Genomic DNA, 23,431 nt, shown 5'->3' with positions numbered 1-23,431 from the left:
AGGATAAAGAAATTTGATCCTCTAGCATATGCCACGTCTTTGTGGAATGAATTTATGCCAGAGAGCAGCTGGCAATACATTTATCACCTTGCTACTACTGTTAGGGATTGTGTGACCGACATAAAAAAAACCCCCAAAAAACAGAGAGAGCATCAGTTGTGATTGATTTTGTCAAACCATCCAAATAAACCAGCAGTGGAAGAAATATTCAGGTTCTTTATTTAAGTAAAACTACCAAAACCACAATGTAAAAGTACTGCATAAGTATTATCTCCTCAATGCACTTAAAGTATCAAATATAAAAGATATTCTGCAGAAACTTGCTCCCTGTGACTGATATATTATTATGCATGATGTGATTAGATTATTAACACTGATGCATCGATGCACAAGCAGTATTTTACCGTTGCAGCTGGTGGAGCTGGTTTTTAAGTCCTGCTTGACTCAGAAATGTGTTTTGCTTCTTGTTCTTTCAGCTGGATGTTTGAGCTTCACTGTGCACAATGATGTTTGAGCAGTTTGACACTAGAAGGGTGTTTTCATCTTTATCTGCTGAAAGGGAAAACTTTAAGCCGCCAGTGCACAAACACTGAGAATGGACTTTACAGTGACGTAGGAGACATCTTTTGTCCTTTAGTTGAAAAATATTTGCTGTTATACTTTGAATATTTGGGATAAATTAAACACATTTGGAGGATCTTTAACTACGTTAGATACAGTTACAGTTAGATAGATGCAACTAGTTAAGTCCAGTGGTTCCCAACCTAGGGGTCGGGCCCCTCCACAAGGTCACAAGATAAATCTGAGGGGCTGCAAGATGATTAATAGGGTAATATGTTTGAAAAACGAAGTGGTTTTGTACACAAATACTATGTATTCCTTTTACACTTCTCTCATCTTTGCTTTTTGTGAAATATTGGATACTTTTACATTTTTAGGTCTCTAATAATTAGTTAAATGTGATCTCTTCGGTGGAGATGCTCACAACTCAAAGACATCTGAAACATGACAAGTGACCAGACTAGACTGTTCTTTGTTGTAATGAGTCACATCCCACAAATGTTGGGGACAACTGGTTTAAACTTCAATAACACATTGTCATTTATAAGTTTATTATATGTTTAACCCCATTTTTTATGTATACAGCCCAATATCACAAATCACAAGTTTGCCTCCGGTGGCTTTACAGTCTGTGCAGCAATACAACATCTTCTAACCTCAGACCCTCAATTCAAATGAGGAAAAACTCCCCAAAAAATCCCATAACTGGGAAAATAGGACGGACAGACATGCAGTAGATGTTGTGTGTACAGAATAAACCAAGATAGCAAAAATACAGTTAGAAAAACAGGAAGACAAAATTATATATATATATTGGTAACATTAATTTTTATGTAAAATCTTCAAATTTCTATTTAAATACTACAGTACTACATTACTACATTTTGGTATAATAATTAACACCGTCCTTTTGAAAGGTGGCTGTAAAAACGGTGGATTGTTTGAAGAGTCTGAAGAGTGTTGCATTGACTTTGAATTTTAAGAGTTTGTTATCGACCATCACAGATAATCAAAGACTTTTACAAGTCATGTAAGGATTTCTTTGTCGCTTCTTGTCTCCTTCAAACTGTTTTCAGGGGTCCATGAGAGCAGAAAGGGGCCAGATGTTCCTCTGGACCCTGTGAAGGTCAAAGCCACCGGTCTAATGGCGGTGCGTGGCACTGATCGAGGGCAGATGTTCACAGGGTTATCCATTCCATATGGCCGCCACTCGTCCACGGGCCTTTTCACAGCACCGCTCTTGTAAACACGCTTTAGTTCGCTGTTCTCTTTTTTTTTTTCTCCTGCCCCTGTAAAACATGTCCTAAATCCAATCACCTAGTCCCTCTAAAGGGGATGATGTTGATGAATGGGAATGTGTAGTGGTAGTAGTGACCTATAAGCCCCTACTGAGATTACAGGCAGGCAACCAGCCAGCCAGCCAGGCCGGGCCAGGGCTCAGGGCACCAGGAAACAGCTAGAGCTTAAAGAGGGATTGTTTAGATAGACAATAGTGTCTACCTGGTTTTAATCCCCGCTCAGAAAGAGTACAGGGGATTGGCAGAGTTTAATAAATGAAAGTGCTCCTATAATCAGGATTTGTCAAAGTGCCCCTTTGTGTTAATCGGACATTTTTTACAGCATGGTTTTTGACATCTGCCACAGCAAGTGGTGTTAACCCCTCCTTTGCCCCCCCAGCTGCAATGCAGTGTACGTTTCCATCGCACCTCACGCTGAGAAGTATGATACACATGTTAGATGAAAACAGGAAGGAATGCAAAGTGGGAACATTTTGCATCATGTTTAGTGAAGTATTTATATTTCTCTACAGTGAAAATCACCAGAAAGCACTCAAACCAGGATTAATAATCTTGTTGTAATAATGTTTTTGTTATGCAAAGTGAACACAATTTATTCATTTTGCTAAATATGAAATTAATTACATAAAAACTATATATTTTTTGGTTCAATTAACTATCAAACTATATGTTAAGAACACAACATATGTGTTGTTAATTTATCTTAAACAATGTATTTAAAAATTGTTGACTTAACATTAAAAAAGTAATGTCAAGTGCACGTGCGATGGCTGTTTTGTCCTGAATATTTGTGTGGACTCGACACTAAAATTTTGTCTCATGGATGAGCTGCAGGTTAATCACGTTTTTAGCAATTATGCCTTTATTCATCTGTGACATAAAGGGCAAAAAGGTGGTGAAATACACCAGCTAGGTGCCAGTTAGCAGCAGCCTGCTCTGCCTTCTCATGTGTGTCATCATCATATACCTGAATGTAACATATGTGATGCAGCCGGCCCGCAGCCATCGCAGGACTACAGCCGACAACCTCATTACTTACTTAGTCGAGGCTAATAGAACGACGACGTGTAATTACTTCATTGCTAAAATAGGAAAGCTGCATTTTAATAATTAAAGTCCAGCGTATCAGCCATGAAGCATAATAAAATTGTTTTAAAATCGAGGATTACAACAGTAAATCCCGGCGGGCCAGATGTGAGTACGGGAGGGGCCGCTGCATTCTGGGGGCCAGATTAAACAGAAAATCCCAGAGGACCGCACTGTCTTTTCCCTGCAGCTTAGGGGCTTGTGTGGACTCAACATGCTGTAATCCACCGATTAGCTGATATAATCACCTGTAAATACACCTTGGCCATGGCGTTACCTTGGGCCATCAGGCCTGCGTGGATGTTCCACATGTGTGTCGGACACTTTTGTTCGACTCCGCTGAATTTTGTGGGAAGCAGAAGCAGACGGTCGGACCAGACAGACAGCTATACGTGATATATGATCTGACTGAGTTCCCGGGAAATAAAGTGAGCAGATGAATGATGTTTAACTCGATAACCCTAAATTATTCAAGCATAAGAGCTATGAAACTGAACGATGGTCTGCTGAGACACAGATTAGGGAGATGCTTGAGATGCAAGTTTAGACGGACGGATAATAAGATTTTGTTCACGGTTCTGGAAAATTGTATATGAGTAAGAGTCAGATTTAATACATCTATAAGCTCAAATCTGCAGAGTAAATGTAATATTAAGATCCTTTAGTAAAATCAGCAATACTACACTGAAAAAATACTAGTAAAAGTATGAAAGCATCTGCAAAATGTACTTAAAGTATCAAAAGTAAAAGTAGTTGTGATGCAGATTGAATGGCCCCTTCCACAGTATTTAACTATTATATATTTTTGAGTTATGATCACTGATGCAGTAACATGTAAGCAGCAGTTTAATATCAGGTAGTTAAATCTATAAAAATGTGTCTTTTTTGATTTTATGTGCTTATCTTATGTTTTGTGTGTAAAATCTGGATCTGCAAAGTTACTATAGCTGTGAAAGAAATGCAGTGGAGTGAAAAGTACAATATTTCCCTCTAGTAGATGTATAAAGTAGCATAAAATTCAAATACTTATATAATAAGTACCTTAAATACACACTGAATTACAGTAATGGAGTAAATGTACTAAGTTACATTCCATCTCTGCACATACAGATGTATTAAAATCACTTTTTCCAAGAGTAGAAAGCAGCCAAGTGTATTAAATCACATACTGTACTTAAGCATAATACTGAGGCACTTTCATGTTATGATACTTTATACTTTTTCCCTACTACATTTTGGAGGGAAATATCGTACCATTTACTCCACATTTATTTCACAGCCTCAGTTACTTTGAGGATCAAGATTTTACATGTAAAACATATAATCAGCTTCAGAAGGCGGCGATTTCTTCAAATGTTTTGTTGTGTCTGACCAATTTGAAATAATATAATAAAAAGAACAGCAGCACATCTTCACTTTTTAGAAGCTGGAACCGGAGAATGTTTGGTATTTTTGCTTGAAAAATGATGAAAGATTAATCAGTTATCAAAATAGTTGCTGAATAATTTTTCTGTTGAGCTCTAGATGCTTTTAGAGACTGAACTACATCATATGAAATTGTTAAAATTAGCTTCACATCAGCTAAAACATTAAAATTCTGCACTCTTACAGGACCTAATGACTACTTTTAAGTACATTTTGCTGCTTTTTTACTACTTTTTCCAGTAAATGAATGAATGTAGGACTTTTTACTTGTAATAGAGTATCTTGTAGTGCAGTATTACTACTTCTTCTTCTCTCAATACTTCCTCCACTGCAGTTCTGGGTGATAAACTGGCTCGGTTGTACACTTGCTGCTATGGCTTGGTGCAGCTTAACATCATGACATAAAAAAAAAAAACTGATGATGCAACGAATTACTGCCGAACACGGTCATGACCTCTTTGGTGTAATTCTTCTTCACCTCTCTAAACATTATTTCGCCACCTGCTGTCTGTCTGTCTGCGTTACAAACATGACAGACGAGAGCAGAACAACCAACACGTGTTCGTTTTAATGCGACATCGTTCGGATTCGACTTTTCTCCTCAAATCGCTCCATTACAATGGATTAAAACCATTAAAACCAGAGAGGATTGTAAAGTATTTTAGCATTTTTATTCTGTAAGACACTTTAAAGTCATTCCTGAAAGAGGAAACACATGATTTTGGTTCATAGCACATTCATGCCTGGCAAGAAAATTATTAAGACTACATCAACAAAACAAAAAATGTACAAATCATGGAAGCAAACAATATAAACAATATCTTATATATAAAACATAGCAGGCATAATAAATATTACACATAAACAAAAACTAAAAGTAAACAGTTAACCTATTTGGTTTGGGAAATGTTTGGAAAGAGGACTCGGATCACTGATCTGAAAAGCTGAACATCAGTATGAATGTTAAATTTCTGTGGTGGTTTTTGTTTGTTTTGTTTTTAATCTCCTGGAGAGAGAGAGCGGTTCAACTAAAGCCAGCTCTGCAGATTCACTCTTTACAGAATATATCCACCCCAAACCTTTGTTCAATCTCTTATTAACGTAAAGAAACACAGGAAAATTAAATGTGAAGAAAAGGTGCTCCAACGCAGGCAAGTGTAGATTTTTTTTTGTTTGTTTGTTTTTCCTTCTGCTACTATGACCAAATTCTTGCTTGTGCACTTGTGTTTGTGGTTTTGATACATTTAGGCCTCAAAGGTGAGCGTACACTCAAGCCATAAATATATATATATATATACACACATATATATATATATATATATTTATAGTGCAGGAAATTCCTCTAGTCGAACATATTCAGTCATTGTTTTCAACTTGTTAAATAAGAAAACAACTCTTCTTCCCGTTAATCTCGTCATACCAAATGGCATTAGTTCAACTGAAAAGATTAACAGTAAAGAAGGAAGTCCGTCTCCGTGGTGACGCAGCCGCTCTGTGAGGTTACGTGAAGGCGAGCTGAAGACGTGATTGCTTGTCTTTGGGCGACACTTTTCGTTGTGGGGGGTTTGGGAGGGGGGGGAAATCTACTGGCTGCTCCATCTTTGGGTGTTTTAGCGTATTCACAGGAGACGGGAATCAGTTTTTGGTTCAGTCAGGAATCGAGGACCATGTGTCATTCGAACATGTGCACGTTCACAGTCACTCACTCACGCACGCACACACACACACACACACACACACGAGCAGACACAAACAGCAAATAAATTCAAATTCACTGTGTGACTGTAAATGTAAATTCACTCCTTAGTGATTTCTTCTACTTAACAAAGATAACTGTGCAATTTTCTTTTTTTTTTTTCTTTCTTTTGTTGAAGCAAACCAGGAGTAGTACAAATATTAGGACGTCCTAGGTGCTGTTTTTATTAAACCATGTGTAGAGACCATTTTCAAGATGTCCTTCTCTCTCTCTTTTTTTTGATTCTGGTATAACACACTCGACGGAGAAGGTGCAGGATTCAGCTCCGCCTCTTCTCCGGCGCAGAGAGGGATGAGGTTTTTTTTGAAGACCTTTGCCTGAAGGCCTCGTCTCCGCCTGGATGTCTCCTCTCTCTCTCTTTCTTTGTGTCTCTCCACCTTAAGGTCCCAGCCCCCATAATGCTACTTCCGTTGCAAAGTGCAAGCAGTTAATGTCTCTCTGCCTCTCCCTTCCCCTCGAGAAATTCGGAAACCAATGCAACAGCAAAGAAAAAAAAAAAAAGGATTGTTATTGTTCAAATGCAAAAAATGGAAAAAATGGTATGGTCAGTGTCCCAAAAAAACAACAGGAAGGGAGAGGGCAGTAAGAGAGCGAGTGCATTTGTGTCTCAAGAAATTCAGTCCATCCATGCAAAACAAGTGTTGTTCCTTATTATGCCCAACATGCCACCGGTCAGCTGTTTGGAAGAGTGGTTATACCTCCCTGGAAAAAAACAAAGAGACCAAACATTAATACACACATTCCCTCAAACAAACAAGGCTGAAAACTCAATGTAATTTCCACCAAGTGAAAGAAATTGTTTTGGGAAATATGCTTATTTGTTTCCTCCCAAGAGGATTGATACCATTTTCATGTCTGTACGCAAAATATGAAGCTACAGCCATCAGCTGGTTAGCTTAGCTTAGCATAAAGACTGGCAGCAGGTGGAAACAGCTAGCCTGGCTTCGTCTAAAAGTCAAAAAACCCACAGACCGGCACCTCTAAAGATCAGTAATTAACATTTTCTGTGTCTTTTGTTTGATCTGTGCAAAAAAACAAAGTGAAAAAATGAAAAGTTGTGATTTTAAGGAGAGTTTTTTGCTCGACTATTTATTGTCTGAGCGCAGTGATTTGGATTAAACAAACGAGATATAACATGTTAATTAATGAGCTTTAGAAGTGTTGAATAGAGCTGGGCTAGTTGTTTCCACCTGCTGGGTGCAGCTTCATATTTACTCTACAGACATGACAGCGGCATCAATCCTCTCATCAAACTCTCAGCAGGGAAACAAGTGAGCGTATTTTCAAAATGCGCTCATTTTCAAAATGCCAAACTATTCCTTTAACCTTAAAGTAATGACTTACGATGCAGTGAGCGTGGAGTTGAGGACGAGAGTGGTGCGTATCCTGTACAGCTGAGCTAACGTCAGCTTCTTGTGCTGCGGGGCCGGTGATTTCCTCTTTTTGGGCGACGTTTCCCCTGAATCGCCAGTGGCTGTCGACTTCCTCTCTACACAGGCAGAAGGAGCCGTTTCCCCGTCTGAGCTGTTGCCGTGGGATTCATTACCCTCACAAGGCCCGGCAGGCGCCACGCTGTGGGCGTGCCTAACCTCCGCCCTACTCAGGCTGGCGCACAGTTTGTCGGAGGGCGCGCTCATGTTCAGGCAGTCTTCAGACTGGTCGAGGTCACCGGTAAACAGCTCCATGCAGTTTAGGCCCAGCTCTGACAGGCTCTTACTGTGTGGCAGCGACGATGCGTCCATGTCCATACGTTTTGATTGGTCCTGCGCTTTAGGGGAGAGCGAGTGCGAGTGGGAGATGGGGGTTTTACCGTGGAGGCGCTGCAGGAGATTGTCCTCAGAGCGGGATAAGACCAGAGTGGTCGGCCTCTGGAGGCAGTGGAGCCGCGACTGAACGTGAGGCCGCCGGCGAGGTTTACAAGTCTGGACTACTGACAGCTGGGATCCCAGCGATGCAGAATCCTCCTCCTCCTCTTCTTCCTCCTGCTCTTCTTCTTCTTCCTCTTCCTCTACCTCCTCTAGTTCTGTCTCTTCCTGCTCTGCCTCCTGGCCCTCCCTCTCTCCCTCCTCCTCCTCGGTCTCCTCTCCTTCGCTCTGGCCGGGCTGTGGCTGCAGTTCTCTCAGGAGGGATTCGGGGGAGAGGGTACCGTAGGCGCTGTCCATGGAGAGAGAGCGACACTGGGGGTCCAGCTCGTCGCCGTCGGGCCCGGTCTCCTGATACTGCTCGGAGTAAATACTGGAGTGGACTCTGTGGGGGGATGTGGACTGGGATTGTTTGATCTCGGACCCTTCTGACAGAGCGGCGACGTCTGTCTTAGTGGTTCCCTCGAGGTTCATGTTGGGGGCGGGAGGCTCGCTCGGTTCGTCGATGTCCATCACTGACAGGGTCTCAGTGGAGCCGTCGGATTGACTGAAAGGAGACGTTTGATGGTTAAACTTACAGCAACTAAAAAAGCTTGTAAGGAGTAAAATGTACTCAACTCATACGTCATTTTAAAGAAACAGTTCAACATTTTGTCTGTCAGCCAGTTAGCTTAGCTTAGCATCAAACCAGCAACTCTAAAGCTCACTAAATAACAGGTTATATATCTCGTTAGTTTAATCTGTACAAAAGTCAGCTTGTGGTTTTATGGGCGGTTATTTCCTGGAGATGTCTCATCACTGCGTCCCGCCAAGAAATAGTTCCAGCAAATAACTCCACATATAACCACAACTTGATGTTTTGTATTTTGTATGGATGAAACAAAAACATAATAATTAGTGAGTTTTAGAGGTGCTGGTAGACAGATTTTATTACCTTTGGACAGAACCGGGTTACTTGTTTCTCTCTGCTTCCAGTCTTTATGCTAAGCTAACGATCTGCTCCTGAGTCATACTTGGTGAGCAAACTAGAGTATTTCTCAAAATGTTGAATGTGGATTTAAATCTTTTGAATCCAATTACATCTAAACTCTGTCAGGAAAACAAGTATAAATGGAACTGCAGTTGTGTCATTTTCTATTTTTGAATATTAATGATGAAACTGATCATTTTTCTTCTATAAATAAATGATTTATTACAATTAAATAGTCAACTCTAATACCTTGAGTTCTGCTGGTCTTTGTGCCTCAGGCAGGGGGAGCTCGTAGTGGAGTTGCTGCTCTCATCTTCCTCCTCCTCATCATCCTCACCAGCCATACATCTCTTCAGACTGTTCTGCTGTCGGAGGATCTCCTCGGTACGAAGCCTCTGGAGCTGGTTCTGTAAAATAATGACACAGAAATGTTAACTATGTAGAATATCAGTTTAAACACAAATAAAACCACGACGGCGTCTTATGAATCTTATATCTCAGCTGCATGTGTGTTAAAGATCTAATGAGACGTGAACCTGGACGTTGCAGACTGCATCGACCCAGCTTCGCCCCTGGGTGGCACTGTTGGCTTGGAAAGTGTAGGCTGCCACTGCACTCTTGAACTCGTTGAGGTAGATGAGGATGAATGAGCCTTCAGAGACCAAAAAAAGAAGCACAACATGTCAGAATCACCTGGATAAAAGGTCACAGCGTGTGTACAGTCGTCTGCCGTTAAATCTCAGCAGCAGCTAAAACTATTTTAAATACAAAGTACTTTCCCTGAAGCTATTTGACTCTTGAATGAAAAGCCTTTGGCAGTTTAAGGTACACTGTGTTTTTAATTAATGGGTGCCTTCTTAATTATTTATGGTATTTTGCATATTTTTTAAAACACATTTAGGTTATTTAACTTCTAAATCTAAAACCTCCTGCACTATCATGTTTTAGCTTATCTTTCTGTACACATACACTTTATGTATGTTCTTATCTATATGGTTTTATTATTAGCATGTTACGTTGAATATTGTCCTGTTGGAACATTCCTAACATTTGTTGTAATGGCAGTAACTCAGCTAGTTACTTAGCTCACATTTATTGCTTTATATTCTTGCCTGAACAAGTTGATCAGCTGTCGATTCATCAACTAAAAATGTTAAATGTACTGTCTGAGCACTCACCAGGATCTTTGAGCTCCTTACAGACGACGTTGTGAATGAGGAGAGGCTGTCGGATGACTTTAACTTTCTCTCTTTTCACTGGTTTGGTAATTAGCAGCAGGTCAGTGAACAGGAAACAATAGACATCCATCTATAAAGGAGAAATAAACTCATTTCAGTACTGACAGAGACATCTTTAGTGTTTTATAGTTCAACCGTTTTATGTGAAATGTGAAGCAAAAAGCGGGAAATCAGGTGCACAACTTGTGATTATAAAGATAAGAGCTCGTCACGGGAGTCATGCGAGCCAGTTCTCACCCTACTGTCTTTGCCTTCCTTCATCCTCAGCGCTCCCTCGAGATGCAGCTGTCGAGTCTCCTCGGGTGATATTCCTCTCATGGGAGCCATAAGGTCGAAGCGGTTGTACTCTTTGAGGATCTGAAAGGGAAGAGGAAAAGTCTGAGCAAACTACAGAGCGTTTTTTTAAGAGAACTGAGATGACACCGGAGGCTCATAAATCGTCCTCACCTTCTCCACTTCGTCGCTGCTGCCCTCTACAGCCTCGTACGAGTCTATGCGGGCAGAGATGGTGGCCAGCTTCTGTTGTTCCTGACGCTGTCGCATCTGGGAGTCCACGCTGTTGATGAAGCCCTCTACTGATGCCACCTTTGAGGAGGAAAAACACAACAATACATTCATGTTAAGACCATATACAATAGGTTTCTAAAGACTATGTTTCTAATTTTATCCACAACACCCTTACCATGCTGTTGACAGCGTCACGTACTGACGGCTCATCCGTCTTCTTGAGGACGCTCTTCAGTAGGAGTGGATATTTGGTCAGTCTCTGGTGAGGCTTTGCCAACATGTCGGCAAGCTTCAGACGGTTACACTGCTTATGGGCCTCTGCCCACTGAATCGAGACGGACAAAGACAGGAAATCAAACGTTTAATGAGTCAGAAATAAGAAGGAGTGTGTCAGCGCTGGGTGAGAGTACCTGGGATGAGGGTGCAGAGTTAACTTACCGTGACGTAAGTCCTGAAGAGCTCATTGTCCCTGAGAAGCGTGCGCATGTACTCCATGCAGCCCTCCTCCTCCATGCAGTAACGGATGTAGGGCTGGAATCTGGAGCCAAACTGAACACACACACACACACATAAACAAAGACATGCGTCAGAGATATTAGGAACAGAAACATGAGGGAAAAACATATTTACTTCTGCCTCAGTCTGTAGTTAACGCTGTATTATGTAATTAGTTAATAAGAAATAGTGGTGGTTGCAGATTGGGCTGTTGTTTCTTGATAATCCTCTTTTATAGGTAGCTGTGTTGGAATCTATTTACAGTTTGACTACAACTGACCGTCCTGAAGCCGTGGTGAAGGTTGGTGGGGTTGAGCAGAGCCCGGGCCTGCCTGGCTTTCTCCAGGACAGGCAGCATGACCTGGTTCCACAGGGCCGTGTGGAGCCGGACGATCTCCTGGATGTTACTGAACAGCTTGGCGGGCTCCACCTCCGTCAGCAGACCGCTCTCCTGCAGGTTCAGCAGCCCGCACAGGAACAGCTGGAAGAGAATACAGGCCTCTGAAACACTTGCTCAGCACACAATTTACTGTATGGTGATAAAAGCTATTTTTAAACCTTAACGAGACGTCGACTGTGTGTCTGTCTGTTCCAGCACAGAAGCTGTTTCGTCTTACACAACAGACAGACCTGTATCGGTCTGTTATCTTTATGATCTATAGAGTAGTACAGGTGGTCTCTTTGCACTTACATCAGTGATGACTCGGAGTTTCTTTATGTACGTGGCCTCCGTGTGCAGCAGCTCCCATATTGCCTCCTGCTGGTGGGACTGTCGCCTCGTCAGTGTCTGCACACATACACACATCCAACAGATCATGTTATTAAATGTACACAAACAGATTCAGCTACTATTATGACTTTCATTTATTCATTTAAAGTAATTTTTTCACCTCATTCCCTTTCAGGCTCACAGGGGTTTGAAACACAAAGACTTTATCATATCAAACACTGAATGAGTTTCATTGAAGTTCTCTTACAAGGGAATCTTTTATCATGGAGAGTAGGCAGCGCCTTGCTGGGTTATGTCGCATTTAGGGCTGCAGCTAATGATTATTTTCATTATGAATTAATCAGTTGATTGTTTTCTCAATTAATCGATGTCTGAAAATGGTGAAAAATGTCGTCAGTGTTTCCTAAAGTCCAAGATGCAACCTGAAATGTCTTGTTTTGTCCACAACTCAAAGATATTCAGTTTACAATCATAGAGAACCAGAAAATATTCACATTTGAGAAGCAAGAACCAGAGAATTTGGAAATGTTCTTCTTAAAAAATGACTCAAAATAATTAACCCATTATCAAAATAATTGGCGATTAATTTAACAGTTGGCAACTCATCGATCAATCGACTAATGGCAGCGCTAGTTGTGTTGCTTTGTGCCAGACAAATCTGCATTAAAACTGATGTTACACCAAATAAGTCATTTTAGCTATATTGCTATTGCGAATGTTTTTATCATGCTTTATTTTAATAGCAGTTGGTGGCTCCATAATGTTTATATACAGATATATATTATATATCTGTAAACACTTCATCTGTTGTCAATATCTGGTCAACACATGAGTCTTTTTTTCATGTATTTAATCCTCAGACTCTGACAAGTCACAGATTTTGGTAAACTGAAATCACAGCTAGTAAAACATGTGACCCTTTCTACAGTAAATACTCTGAAGACACCGTGACTCACGACTGCTATCCAAAAGTCAAGTATTCAATAAAGAACGATAGAAATGTTCGCAGTTGCGATCAGGTCACAGAATCTGATGGATGACGGATGACAGAGGGATCTGTGTTTTTTCAGGCGGTGTTAATGTTGCTCTTATCATGCAGTCATACTTGTAAAAACACAGGCACACAACACACATGCTCACAAAAACACAGCACAGGCAATATCATGATTCAGTATATTCCAGTAACTCATGTAATCAACTTGATTGCTGGGAGACGTTATGAAATAGCTGGCAATCCAGTCAGTAACTATTATATAACCACACGTCAGGGGTGAATGTACAATACGAGGGACGGTATCGTAGCTGAGAAGTTATATGGCTCTGTCTGGCTGTCCCGATTAGTCATTTACACGTTGACAGGTGGAAGACAGCAACGGTTCGCGATGGGTGTAATCGTTTGCATAGGTACATGTACGGTTCCCTGACAGCTGTGCCACAATAAAGCGCTTTGTAAGCATCATTCTGATCAAATGATAAGAAAGTAAAGAGTCAATCACACAGAGGGAAACAGGATGTAAGTACGCATGTAATAAATTTGATGTCAGTGAACGTTTATCAATGTGTACATTGATAAGGGACTGTATGAAAATTATTAGGCAGGGAAGTGGATCAGTTTTTCTTTGTTTTGGGGGCCGGGTTTGCTCAGAGGACAGGGGTTTGATGTTTTTGTTAGAGCCAGGAAGTGTGTTAATTTTTTCCCCTCAGATTTGTATTTAACTGAAAATTTCCTTTGCAGATTAATTGTAAAAATAATGAAAAATATTATTCAAGTCAAGTCATTTTTATTTTAGAGCCCAGTATAATAAATTCGCCTCAGGGGACTTTACTATCTGTACAACATATGACATCCTGTATCCATGGACCCTCAATCTGGAAAAACTCCCCTTAAAACAAACATAGTAAAATGTAATAGATGACCAAAATAACAAAATTACAAAATGGAAAATATTAATAATGCTATAGATTTTCTTGCTTTTTAAAAAAGGTTCAACCCCGCTCCCAACACCAATAATTTCCCTACAGTCCCTGAGTTTAAGTTGTATTTATTGAAATTCTTTCATTTTTAACTTGCTTTTTGCCTTAATTCACTATTCATACGCTCAGTATTTAAAGAAGACACAAATACCACTGGTTTCATGCATCAAAAAACATTATTTTGTCTTAATCTCACTTCTAATTTCAGCTTAATTCTCTTTGTTTTCATTGTATTTTATATTACAGTTAGTGTGCGTGTTCTGTACCTCTGAGTTGTCTAGTAGCACCTGCCAACTGTCCTCCAAGGCCAAGTTGGTCTCCTCCTCCTCCTCCTCCCAGGAGTCCTGGTGGAAGGAGAGCTGCCGCGGCACCTTCGGCAGCCCGAACAACGAGTAGGTTTGCAGCTTGCTCTGGAGCTGCTCCAGACGGTCCACCTCCTGCGATGAGACGGGGAAAGATTTCCCTAATTAGTTTGAACAAGGTTAACGGCACGACAGCGAGAAAAAAGATGAGAAAGCAACTGTCTGATTCTGTCCTTTCTGTGACAGTTTATTGTTTTATTTAAACTGTAAGTAAAGATGAGTCCGTGCATTAGCATATAAATCCTGTCCTTACTGGCGCCTTAATTCTTAAATACAACAGTAGCTGCTATTCAGGCCTTTATTCAGACTGGCAGGCCTTATGTAGTTATGAAAATGAGCTCGGTGCATTGAGACCACTTTAACAATAGAAGGCAGGGAGGAGGAGGAGGAGGAGGAGGAGGAGGAGGGAGGGCAAGAGATGCACATGTAGGAGGAAGGTGGACTGGTGGTTTATGGTTCATGAAATCTTTAGAAAAAGTACTAATGTGTGTTCATTGATAACAGCTTGATCACATGCACAGGGACCACATTTTAAAAGGTAAAAGAGGTAGAAATGTTCTAAGTAAACGTGACAGGAGGGTCTGGCGGTCGTTTAACCCCGCAATACGGAGGGTGCAAGAGGTCCAGGTCCCCGGTGGAGGATCTCTGGCCCTGAAGGGGTTAAGGGGGCCGCGGAGGATGAATAGAGATGAGCCCGGCACTGACAGGTGACTGACAGATACTGTCTCCATCTGACATCTGCTACTGTGCAGGATGTGACCTCAGGAGGGTAAACACAATGGGAGCGTGTATGCGTGTTTGCGTGTGGGCGTGTGCCTGTGTTTACCTCATTAGAATAAAAGTTGATTATTGTTTCTGATACAGAAGTTGTTTTTTTTTTTGAGTTTTTAACATCAAGACAAATGTTGTGTGCCTATCAAGACTTTTCCTCCACATAAATGTTTCCAGGACTGCGAGGAAAGCATGTGAGCACACAAGTCAGGAGACTTTGAAGGGAAATTACCTCACTAGGACTCAGGGGATAAGGCCTTCCGACCCCCTCCCACCGCCGCTCGCTACTGTTTTGTTTGTTTTTTTTAATGTTTTCTTAATCTGAGACAAGTCTGGGCGACAAAACCTGCCCCCTACAGTTTTTTACAGTTTCTGTTTAACAGCCAAGAGAAAGTGTACCGCTTGGTTTAAAAACAGCCATGGCGCACATTTGTTCTTCCTGTTATCACCTATCAATCTCACCTTGCCAAAGGCGCCTGCTCCAGCGTTGGAGCTGAAGAAGCCACTGAAGCGGCTGGCAGCGCGGTTCTTCCAGCTGTCAGGCCCGGCTCCAACGCTGGGCAGAGAGCCACCGATCTGTCCCAGAGCATCCGGGGTAGGAATATTCGTCTCCCCGAGGAACTCTGTCATGTTCTTCCTCCGCCGCGCCTGACCCTGCGAGACACAGAGGACAACTTTATATATATATATATATATAAATATATACAGGGTGGACAAGAAACAATGAAAGAAGGTGCTTGCATGAGTGATTTTTGTCACCTCAAAAGGAAAGATATAAGTTTCCAGTTAGACGGATGGAAAAAAAGACAATGAAGGAAAGAGAGAAATATACAGGGACAGGATAAACAGGAAATCAGAGGGGAATTCTGTGCGAGGGATGACATCAGCAGGACCGTTAAAGCGTTCCTAACGGCCAGACACAAACAGGAGAGGGAAGGACTGCCACTTCCTCGCAGTGAATACTCATTACATCACAAGGAGCGAGCGGGAGGTTGTTCCATAAGAACAGACGGCCGGAGTCTGGCCATTGTTCCCCCCCCCTCACCCCCCCTCCCCCCCCCTCCTCCATTGTTACCCTGTCAGCAGGCCCTGCCGTGCACCCTCACTCATGCAATCTCTGTGCACTTTACGAGCACCAGCAAAGCAAACAAACAGGGGCCACCCCCCAGTATCTGAGGAAGCAGTTGTTTTTCGCCGTTGGGACTGTCAGTGCTGAGGGATCTGCTGGTGGGGGGGGGGGGGGGGGAGTCGGTAAGAGTTACCGCTGCTGACTCTGACCCCCTCTCTTCAAACACGGTGACAAGGAACTTACATTCCTGGACACTGACACTGTTGCTGAAACTGACCGGGCCATTCCAACCAAATTCTTTTACTGACCCCCCCCCACCACCATCCACCACCAAAACACACACACACACACACACACACACACACACACACACACACAATGCCAGCAAAACACTTATGTACAAAGCTGATAGGCTGTCGGGTATCAGACAGTCAAGCTTTGAATCAATGGGGACAAACTGCATAAACAAACAGACTGAATAAAAAACTTCAGAGCTAAAACCTCTTTCATGGACTCTACTGATAAAGACTTATCAAAGTATATATATAGTAGCATGTACTGTACAACCTTAAAATGTAAATATTATACTCTGGTAGCATTGTTCTGCATTACAAGTGATCCCATTTAAGGAAAAACATCCCCCCAGATCTTTGTGGAGCCACTTCACTTAAGTAAAGGCACACAAGTGACCTGTACTGAGTTGCATAACGAGATAGTAAATCAGAGTGGGGGGTCCTCCGTCTTTTTTAAACAGCTTCAGTCCTTTTATCTTTTTTTTTAAATGATTACCAAGCAGGAGAGTGACTTAAGTGCAAATAGATGAATGTTGGCTTTAAAACAAAAACTAGACTAAAAGAGAGAAAGAGAGAGAGAGAAAGAGACACAAGTCTGGACCCACTTAGGGGTTTTTTTTTTTTTCAAGGGGGAATATCTGGGCCAACTGGTCAAGGACACAGGTGTTAGGAAGTGTTTGGTCCCTATGGACAAACAGGGAAAGTCTGGACCCTGTGCTGGTGACGGCGCACGACTAGGAACACTGAACCCAATTAGTTTTGTTTTCTGTGAACAGTAAAAAGCGTTTTATGGGAATTTAAAACAAGCGCGGTAAAGATAGAGATGATATTGGAGCTTTGCCACGATTGTGTCATAACGTCTTTTCATAACAGATAGATAGAGCTGCAACAATTATATGATTAGAAAATGTACATGCAACTATTTTTATAATTGATTAATCAAAACATTTGATGATTTCAGCCTCTCAGATAGGAGAATTTGCTGTATTCCTTTTCTTACAGTAACATACAGTGTGTTGAATTTCTTTGTGTTTTGGGCAAAACAAGCAACAAGCAAAGCAAGGTGATGACATCACCTTATTGTGATGAGCTCTTTTCAGTGTTTTCTGATGTTTTATAGACCAAACAATAAATTGATTAATCAAGAAAATAAGTGGTAGATTCATTAGCTGCAGCTCTGATCAGATCACAACCATGAATCTATTCTGTCACACTTGAGTAAACCGTAGTTATAGTTACAGGTACAGACAAGTAAACATCTTGATATCTTTAAAATCGCTTTCACAACAAACTAGTTTCTCAAAGACAAAGACCAGAACAGGAAGTCGTAATTATAAGCACACAGGCATAGAAGCTCCCAGCAGTTTCCCACCACATTAACAGTGCTCACCATTGAAGCCAGAGGCATGTCAAAAGTAACAAAAACCATCCTAATCCTCCAATTGGATTCATGGAACGCAGCCCATTCTGGAGCCAGCTGCTGCACTCTCTCAACTTCTAGCCTCCTCTCTCTCTCCACATCCACCGTGAAACGCGCACATCCACGCCGTCCTCGCCGTCCACTGTTATGACGCCGGGTCGGTCCGAGAAGCAGAGTGACAACTGTAACAATGCCCCCGTTATTCCACCATTCAAGAGACTCGTGCTGAACTTCTTTTGGTCTTGAAAGCTCCCGTTCCAGCTGACAGGATCCGGGTTGATCACCACACCAAACGTGGTGTCTGGCTGTCGTGTCCAGCCGTGCCCTGACCGCAGTTTCTCTTTGAACCGGGACCAATCTCTGTCCTGTCCTGCTGTCCAAACAGTCAACGGTGAAACCTTCTCACTGAGGAGTCCAGCCTGCTTGCATTTCATAAAGACACTGGCTTGAAGTCATAGCAACCAGGAGGATCCTGCCTCATTGTGTTGGGCAGGAAAAAGGAGGCAGGGCCGTAGCCAAAAGAAGGAAGAAAAAAAAAAAAAAAAGGAGGGTGATCTGAATATTTGGAGGCGGAGTCAGGGTGACAGCTTGTAGGGGGGCTCCCTGGTTCAAACACACATCCTGGTGCTTGTGGAGCCAAATGCACTTTGGGTCAGTCTCAAGAGGCTGCTCTGAAGTAGAAATTGCCTTTGATATTTACATTTTTCACTTTTCACTCTTATCTTTTCTCCCTTTGATTATCATTTTTCCAACTAATGCAAGATCATCTTTCATTCCAGTCAATTACCTGAATATAAAACCAAGAAAACGAAAGGGTGAGTGTAAACAGATGAAAAGGCCTTTATTCTTTTACTTTTACATGGGAGCAGCTCTTTATGCAATCTTTAATCCCTCTTTTGGCTGGAGACATTGTGAACAATACCACGCCAGTCGGCCAAAACAAGGAAAGAAATGCCCTGATAATGACTGAACGGGAAATTCCCTTTGTTTACTTGCTTGTTTCAGCACATTTAGCGCGCTGCTTATGCCCAGCAGATAAGCACAAACACACATCTCCCCCAGGAACAAGCACATGTGTCTGAAAACTTTCTAGAGCTGGAACATTCAAAGTTGATTGAACCTGCGACTATTCTGATTATGGATGAATCTCTCGGTTCCGGCTTTTCAAATGAGAAGATTAGCTGTTTTTATTTGTTTATATCTTTGTGAATTGAATATCTTTTAGTTTTGGACTGTCGGTGTAAGAAAAACAAGCAATTTGAAGATGACATCTCGGCCATTTTTCACTGTGTTTTTGACGTTTCATTGCCTGTAACAGTTTAAAGCTGGTTATATTCCTGTAGGTAATAATACTGGCACTATTTACATCAGCCTAAGCAAATATACCCACACAGTAAACGCTAAGCCGCTGTAGTCATGTCTGCCTAACTAATTATGTTTACAAGGTTCCCTTGTGCCTCCTGTGTAAACCTGTCAGTCTGGACAGAAGGCAGCGATATCCTGAGCTTTCTTTGTTACACAGCCGCCTGCTCTGGGAACTTGTGCAGTGGGTCTAGAGAGGGGGGGCCGGTCACGTTAATAATATCAAGCCTTGTTCACTGCCTTATCTTATCATGGTGGTTTGTGGCATTAACCTTGGCCTGGAAAGGAAAAAAATCTTTAAATGGGACGGGATTGTATTAAAATAAGCTGTGACGAAGAAAGCAGCATCACCCCCCCCCCCCACTCTCTCTTTGCTCTCTGCTACTGCCTTTATGTCAGTCAACTGATAACAACTCCCCTTGATCAGGTTGGTTGATTAACGATGGGAAAACACTGTGACCTTCCTGAAAGCATGGACACTCTCCAACTCGGGCACACACACACACACAAACACATCACATGTGCTCAACCAGGAAATAGAAACTAAGCGAAATCCCCGGCGGTCAACATACATGCTGCGTGTTTTAAAGTTCAGTCTGCTGGATTTCCAATAATCAAGGCCTGATGAGTACCGCGCCACTGAAACAAAAACCTTCAGCCTGAGGTGACAGATGAGAGTTGTCAAAACAATGCTCCTACTTACTTGACCCTCATCATTCTAGCAGCAGATGTAACGAGATACCGGCTGTCATCACACTTCCCCCCCAAATACACAAACACCCACACGGAAAGAAGCGTTTGAACTCTGACGTTTCAGCAGAACAGATGAGATTAATGAGAACAAAAAGAAAGGAAAAGTTTCTGTATGTGACACTTATTTGGTGAGCTTAAAAATATTATCGCTGCAGCTGACGGATGCGGCGAGGAAATGAGAACGCAGCATCACTTGTGTTGATGCACGGACCAGTCAGCGAACCTCTCACCTGACAGTCAGTCGGTCTTCGTTTGACGTCAGGAGGAGGTGACTCGGGAATTTCTGCGTCCACTTGCAGCAGGTCCCAGCTGTGCCAGGATGTGAGACGGCCGAATCGCACCATTTTCCAAGGAAAAGAAATCAAAACCAAAACTAAAACCTTACACAATAAAGCGCTAAAGGCAATTCCAACAGTCAGAGACGATTCATTTCCAAGGAATCACAATCCAGGCAGAAGTGCAGAGCAGACTGGAGCATCGTAGCTACTTCCCTCGTGTGTCTACCTGACTGCCTACCTGATCCTGCTGATACAGTGTTCTGCAGGCCAACGGTCACACATTACAACCATAAAGGTGTGTGTTCACCCTGCCGTAATCTCCACCTTTAGGCATCGGGGGAAACACACACATCTTACTGGTACAGACACACACACACACCTCTTCAGGCTTCACAGCTCCTCCCACACCACATGGGAATAAATAATAGTCTCCTGGCACCTGATATAATTACTTGTATTAGAGAATGTGGTACCAAAACAAGTCATTTAATTCTTCAAACAGACAGACAAGACTGGACAAGCTGGATTCAGCAATTAGAAATGATTCTAATATGAGATAGAAACTGCAAGAAGTGAGTGTTGTTAGTTTAATTTTCAGTAATCAGGACATATAAAATGTCCAACAAATAACCACAGCCCTCAAATTATCACCACTAGGAATTGTGATTTAAGAAATAAATGGAAATATCATATAAAATGTCATAAAAACAGTAAAGAAAAAAAAGTCAAAATTCTCTGATTCCAGCTTCTCAAATGTGAGTATTTTCTTTCTGAATATTCCTTTAGTCCTCTATGACAGTAAACTGAATATCTTTGGGTTGTGGACTGTTGGTTGGGACAAAACAGAAAACAGGAAAACAAAACAGGACATTTGAGGACAACGCTTTGGGCTTTTGGGAACAGTGATCAACATTTTTCACCATTTTCTGGCATTTTGTGGCTCAAACAACTAATCTAGTAATCAAGGAAATAATACACAGATTAAACGATAATGAAAAGAATCAGTCAGCTCTTATTATACAAACTAGCACTTACCAAATCCTTTATCAGCTCAATCACCGATACTTCTCACTCTATTAACAAACTGTGCTGACTGTTTTACAGAACACTTCATGTTCAGCTGAATTGAAGGTTATTGACTCAACTTAAAGCTCTCTTGACAATTCTTCAGATCAAACGTGGCGATGATGACCCGTGTGACCTCCGCTGATTCAACCATTGTCATTCGAAATGACTCTGTGTTCGGCGACAATTGTCCCCATTGTGAGCTATCAGACGGTTCAGATAGTGAGACAAGTGGTGGCAGCTGAGTGTGAGAAACAATCTCCACTGTAGGGGCCAAGAAGAAGAAGCCCATTACCATCAACGGTTGTGTAATGCAAGGGGTGAAAAACTGTATGACAGAGTGTGAAAAAATAGGAAATAACTAATGACAATTGCGTCTGCCGGTGTCTTCCGCCTTCCTAAACAAAGCGTAGTCGGTTACATGAATACAATATCTTTCAAAACAGACTTAATCTCCCTTTTAAGACGTATGTGTCATTCGATTTCGGGTTCAGTACGCAGACAGAAAGAAGACGAGACACTTGCCACTCCCTTCGCTGTCTTATTAGATGAAATGTGGGCTTTATATGTCATCATGGTGTCTCCAGCCCTGAAGGCTTTTGTCAGCTACTGTATTTCCCCAGCACTGAGTCCTTGTCTATTATGAAACAACATTATCTACCTGCTCGGTCTCTTACATAACAACCTCTCCTTCCAGCCTCGGGGCAAAGCCTGGAGTCTCAGCTACTTGTTTTTAGATGTTTCAGTGAAGGCTACACGTATTGATTGGGAACTATCAGATCTAGAGCTTCAACAAATTGGATCATTTGGTCTAAAAAATGGTGGAAAACGCCAGTCACGATTTAAAAAATATCTTGTCCAAGCAACAGTCCAAAAACCCAAAGATATTCAGTTTATAAAGATATAAAACAGAGAAAAGCAGCAAATCATTGTATTAAGAAGCTGGAACCAGAGAATGTTTGGTAATTTTGCTTGAAAAATGACTTAAGCGGTTCATTTTCTGTCAATCAACTAATCTATTAATCAGCAAATTGTTTCAGCTCTAATCTGATCAAAGAATAAGTGACAAAGATTACAAATTTGATGCCAGTTTTCAGTGAATTAAAGTTTTTAATACATTATATTAAAGACACATTTCAGTTGACACCACACAAGTATGGAGGTTTGACACTCAGCCCTAGAATTGAGTACAGTTTTCCTTGAAGTGATGGGAGAAGTGCAGTATGGGAGGCCTGAGTACTGACACACATATGGAGGATCCATTATCTGACATTAACCCTGACATTAACTCCCTGGGAAAGTCAAAACCATCCAACTGCAAAGTGTAATGTGATCCAAGTCACTGTAATTTGCAATCTCTGGATCAAAAAAACTGTTACTGCGAGAGAACAGACTTCACCCGGTTACATGGATTTTATGGATTTAACTCGATTCACATACAGTCAGCGAAGCGTGACAGACCGGCAGTGTTGGCCCGCCACTTTAGTGTTTAACTTACTGTGCTATGGCAACTGATGGGCGTGTGTTATATATAAAAAAAAAAAAAAGGACCAACTGACAAGAGAGCGAGGCTCAATGTACTGTACATACTTACTGACAATCAAAAGGTCACAGACGGTTCAGTTATCTTTATGACTACTGTAAAACTTACAGTTTCTATTCTCAAGAAGACAAGCAAGCGCCTGAACTGCGTTTCCCATAACCTGCTGTGATACAGTAACTGCAACATTTTCGTATAACACCCTATGAATAAAGCTGATCTGACAAAATATTTTGCCACAGTCTGACTTTAGCATCCTGAGCCTTGACGCTGGGGATTACTTACCTCCGCTTACCAAACAGATAATATGAGTCACAGATATCATTGTATATACAGAAGGGGGGATTCCAGCCGTGACACAACCTTTCAGATTTGAGTTTCAGTATTATCAAATTATCTAACAGTTAATGAAATTAACCCTGCAGCCACACAGGATTACTGGATGGGCATAGACCTCCTTTGAATATAAGTTGTTTGATGTTATAAGTTTTTTTTTTTTCAATCACACACTGCGGGTTAAAAGTCAAACTTATTTTAGGTCAGTATCAAAGGTGATTTGGCACACGGCTGACATTATAGAGAGTGTAAAAAGATGCATTATTTGTTGATTATGCAA

At 41.6% G+C, this 23,431-nt stretch overlaps 1 protein-coding gene across 7 annotated transcripts in view; it reads right to left on the bottom strand.

The window, feature by feature from the left end:
* Window positions 1-5,017: 5,017 nt before the first annotated feature.
* plekhg5b (pleckstrin homology domain containing, family G (with RhoGef domain) member 5b) overlaps window positions 5,018-23,431 on the bottom strand; it is a 76,541-nt gene continuing 58,127 nt past the window's right edge. For 6 of the 7 annotated variants that reach the window (XM_067593166.1, XM_067593170.1, XM_067593165.1 and 3 more), the window contains 13 exons: window positions 15,498-15,689; window positions 14,169-14,339; window positions 11,890-11,985; window positions 11,479-11,679; window positions 11,142-11,252; window positions 10,879-11,028; window positions 10,644-10,781; window positions 10,434-10,553; window positions 10,137-10,266; window positions 9,495-9,610; window positions 9,208-9,365; window positions 7,471-8,535; window positions 5,018-6,828 (listed from right to left, as the gene is read on the bottom strand). In XM_067593166.1, the coding sequence (XP_067449267.1) occupies window positions 6,819-6,828; window positions 7,471-8,535; window positions 9,208-9,365; window positions 9,495-9,610; window positions 10,137-10,266; window positions 10,434-10,553; window positions 10,644-10,781; window positions 10,879-11,028; window positions 11,142-11,252; window positions 11,479-11,679; window positions 11,890-11,985; window positions 14,169-14,339; window positions 15,498-15,689 (2,658 nt within the window). In that variant the 3' untranslated portion in view covers window positions 5,018-6,818. Of the gene's footprint in view, window positions 6,829-7,470; window positions 8,536-9,207; window positions 9,366-9,494; window positions 9,611-10,136; window positions 10,267-10,433; window positions 10,554-10,643; window positions 10,782-10,878; window positions 11,029-11,141; window positions 11,253-11,478; window positions 11,680-11,889; window positions 11,986-14,168; window positions 14,340-15,497; window positions 15,690-17,787; window positions 18,350-23,431 lie in introns of those variants that run through there. The other variant, XM_067593172.1, reaches the window with a different exon arrangement.

The sequence above is a fragment of the Thunnus thynnus genome, chromosome 6 (assembly GCF_963924715.1).
Source record: "Thunnus thynnus chromosome 6, fThuThy2.1, whole genome shotgun sequence".
Classification (NCBI taxonomy): domain Eukaryota; kingdom Metazoa; phylum Chordata; class Actinopteri; order Scombriformes; family Scombridae; genus Thunnus; species Thunnus thynnus.
The sequence above is the reverse complement of the archived record's forward strand: the minus strand, read 5'-3'. Positions and strand labels throughout refer to the sequence as shown.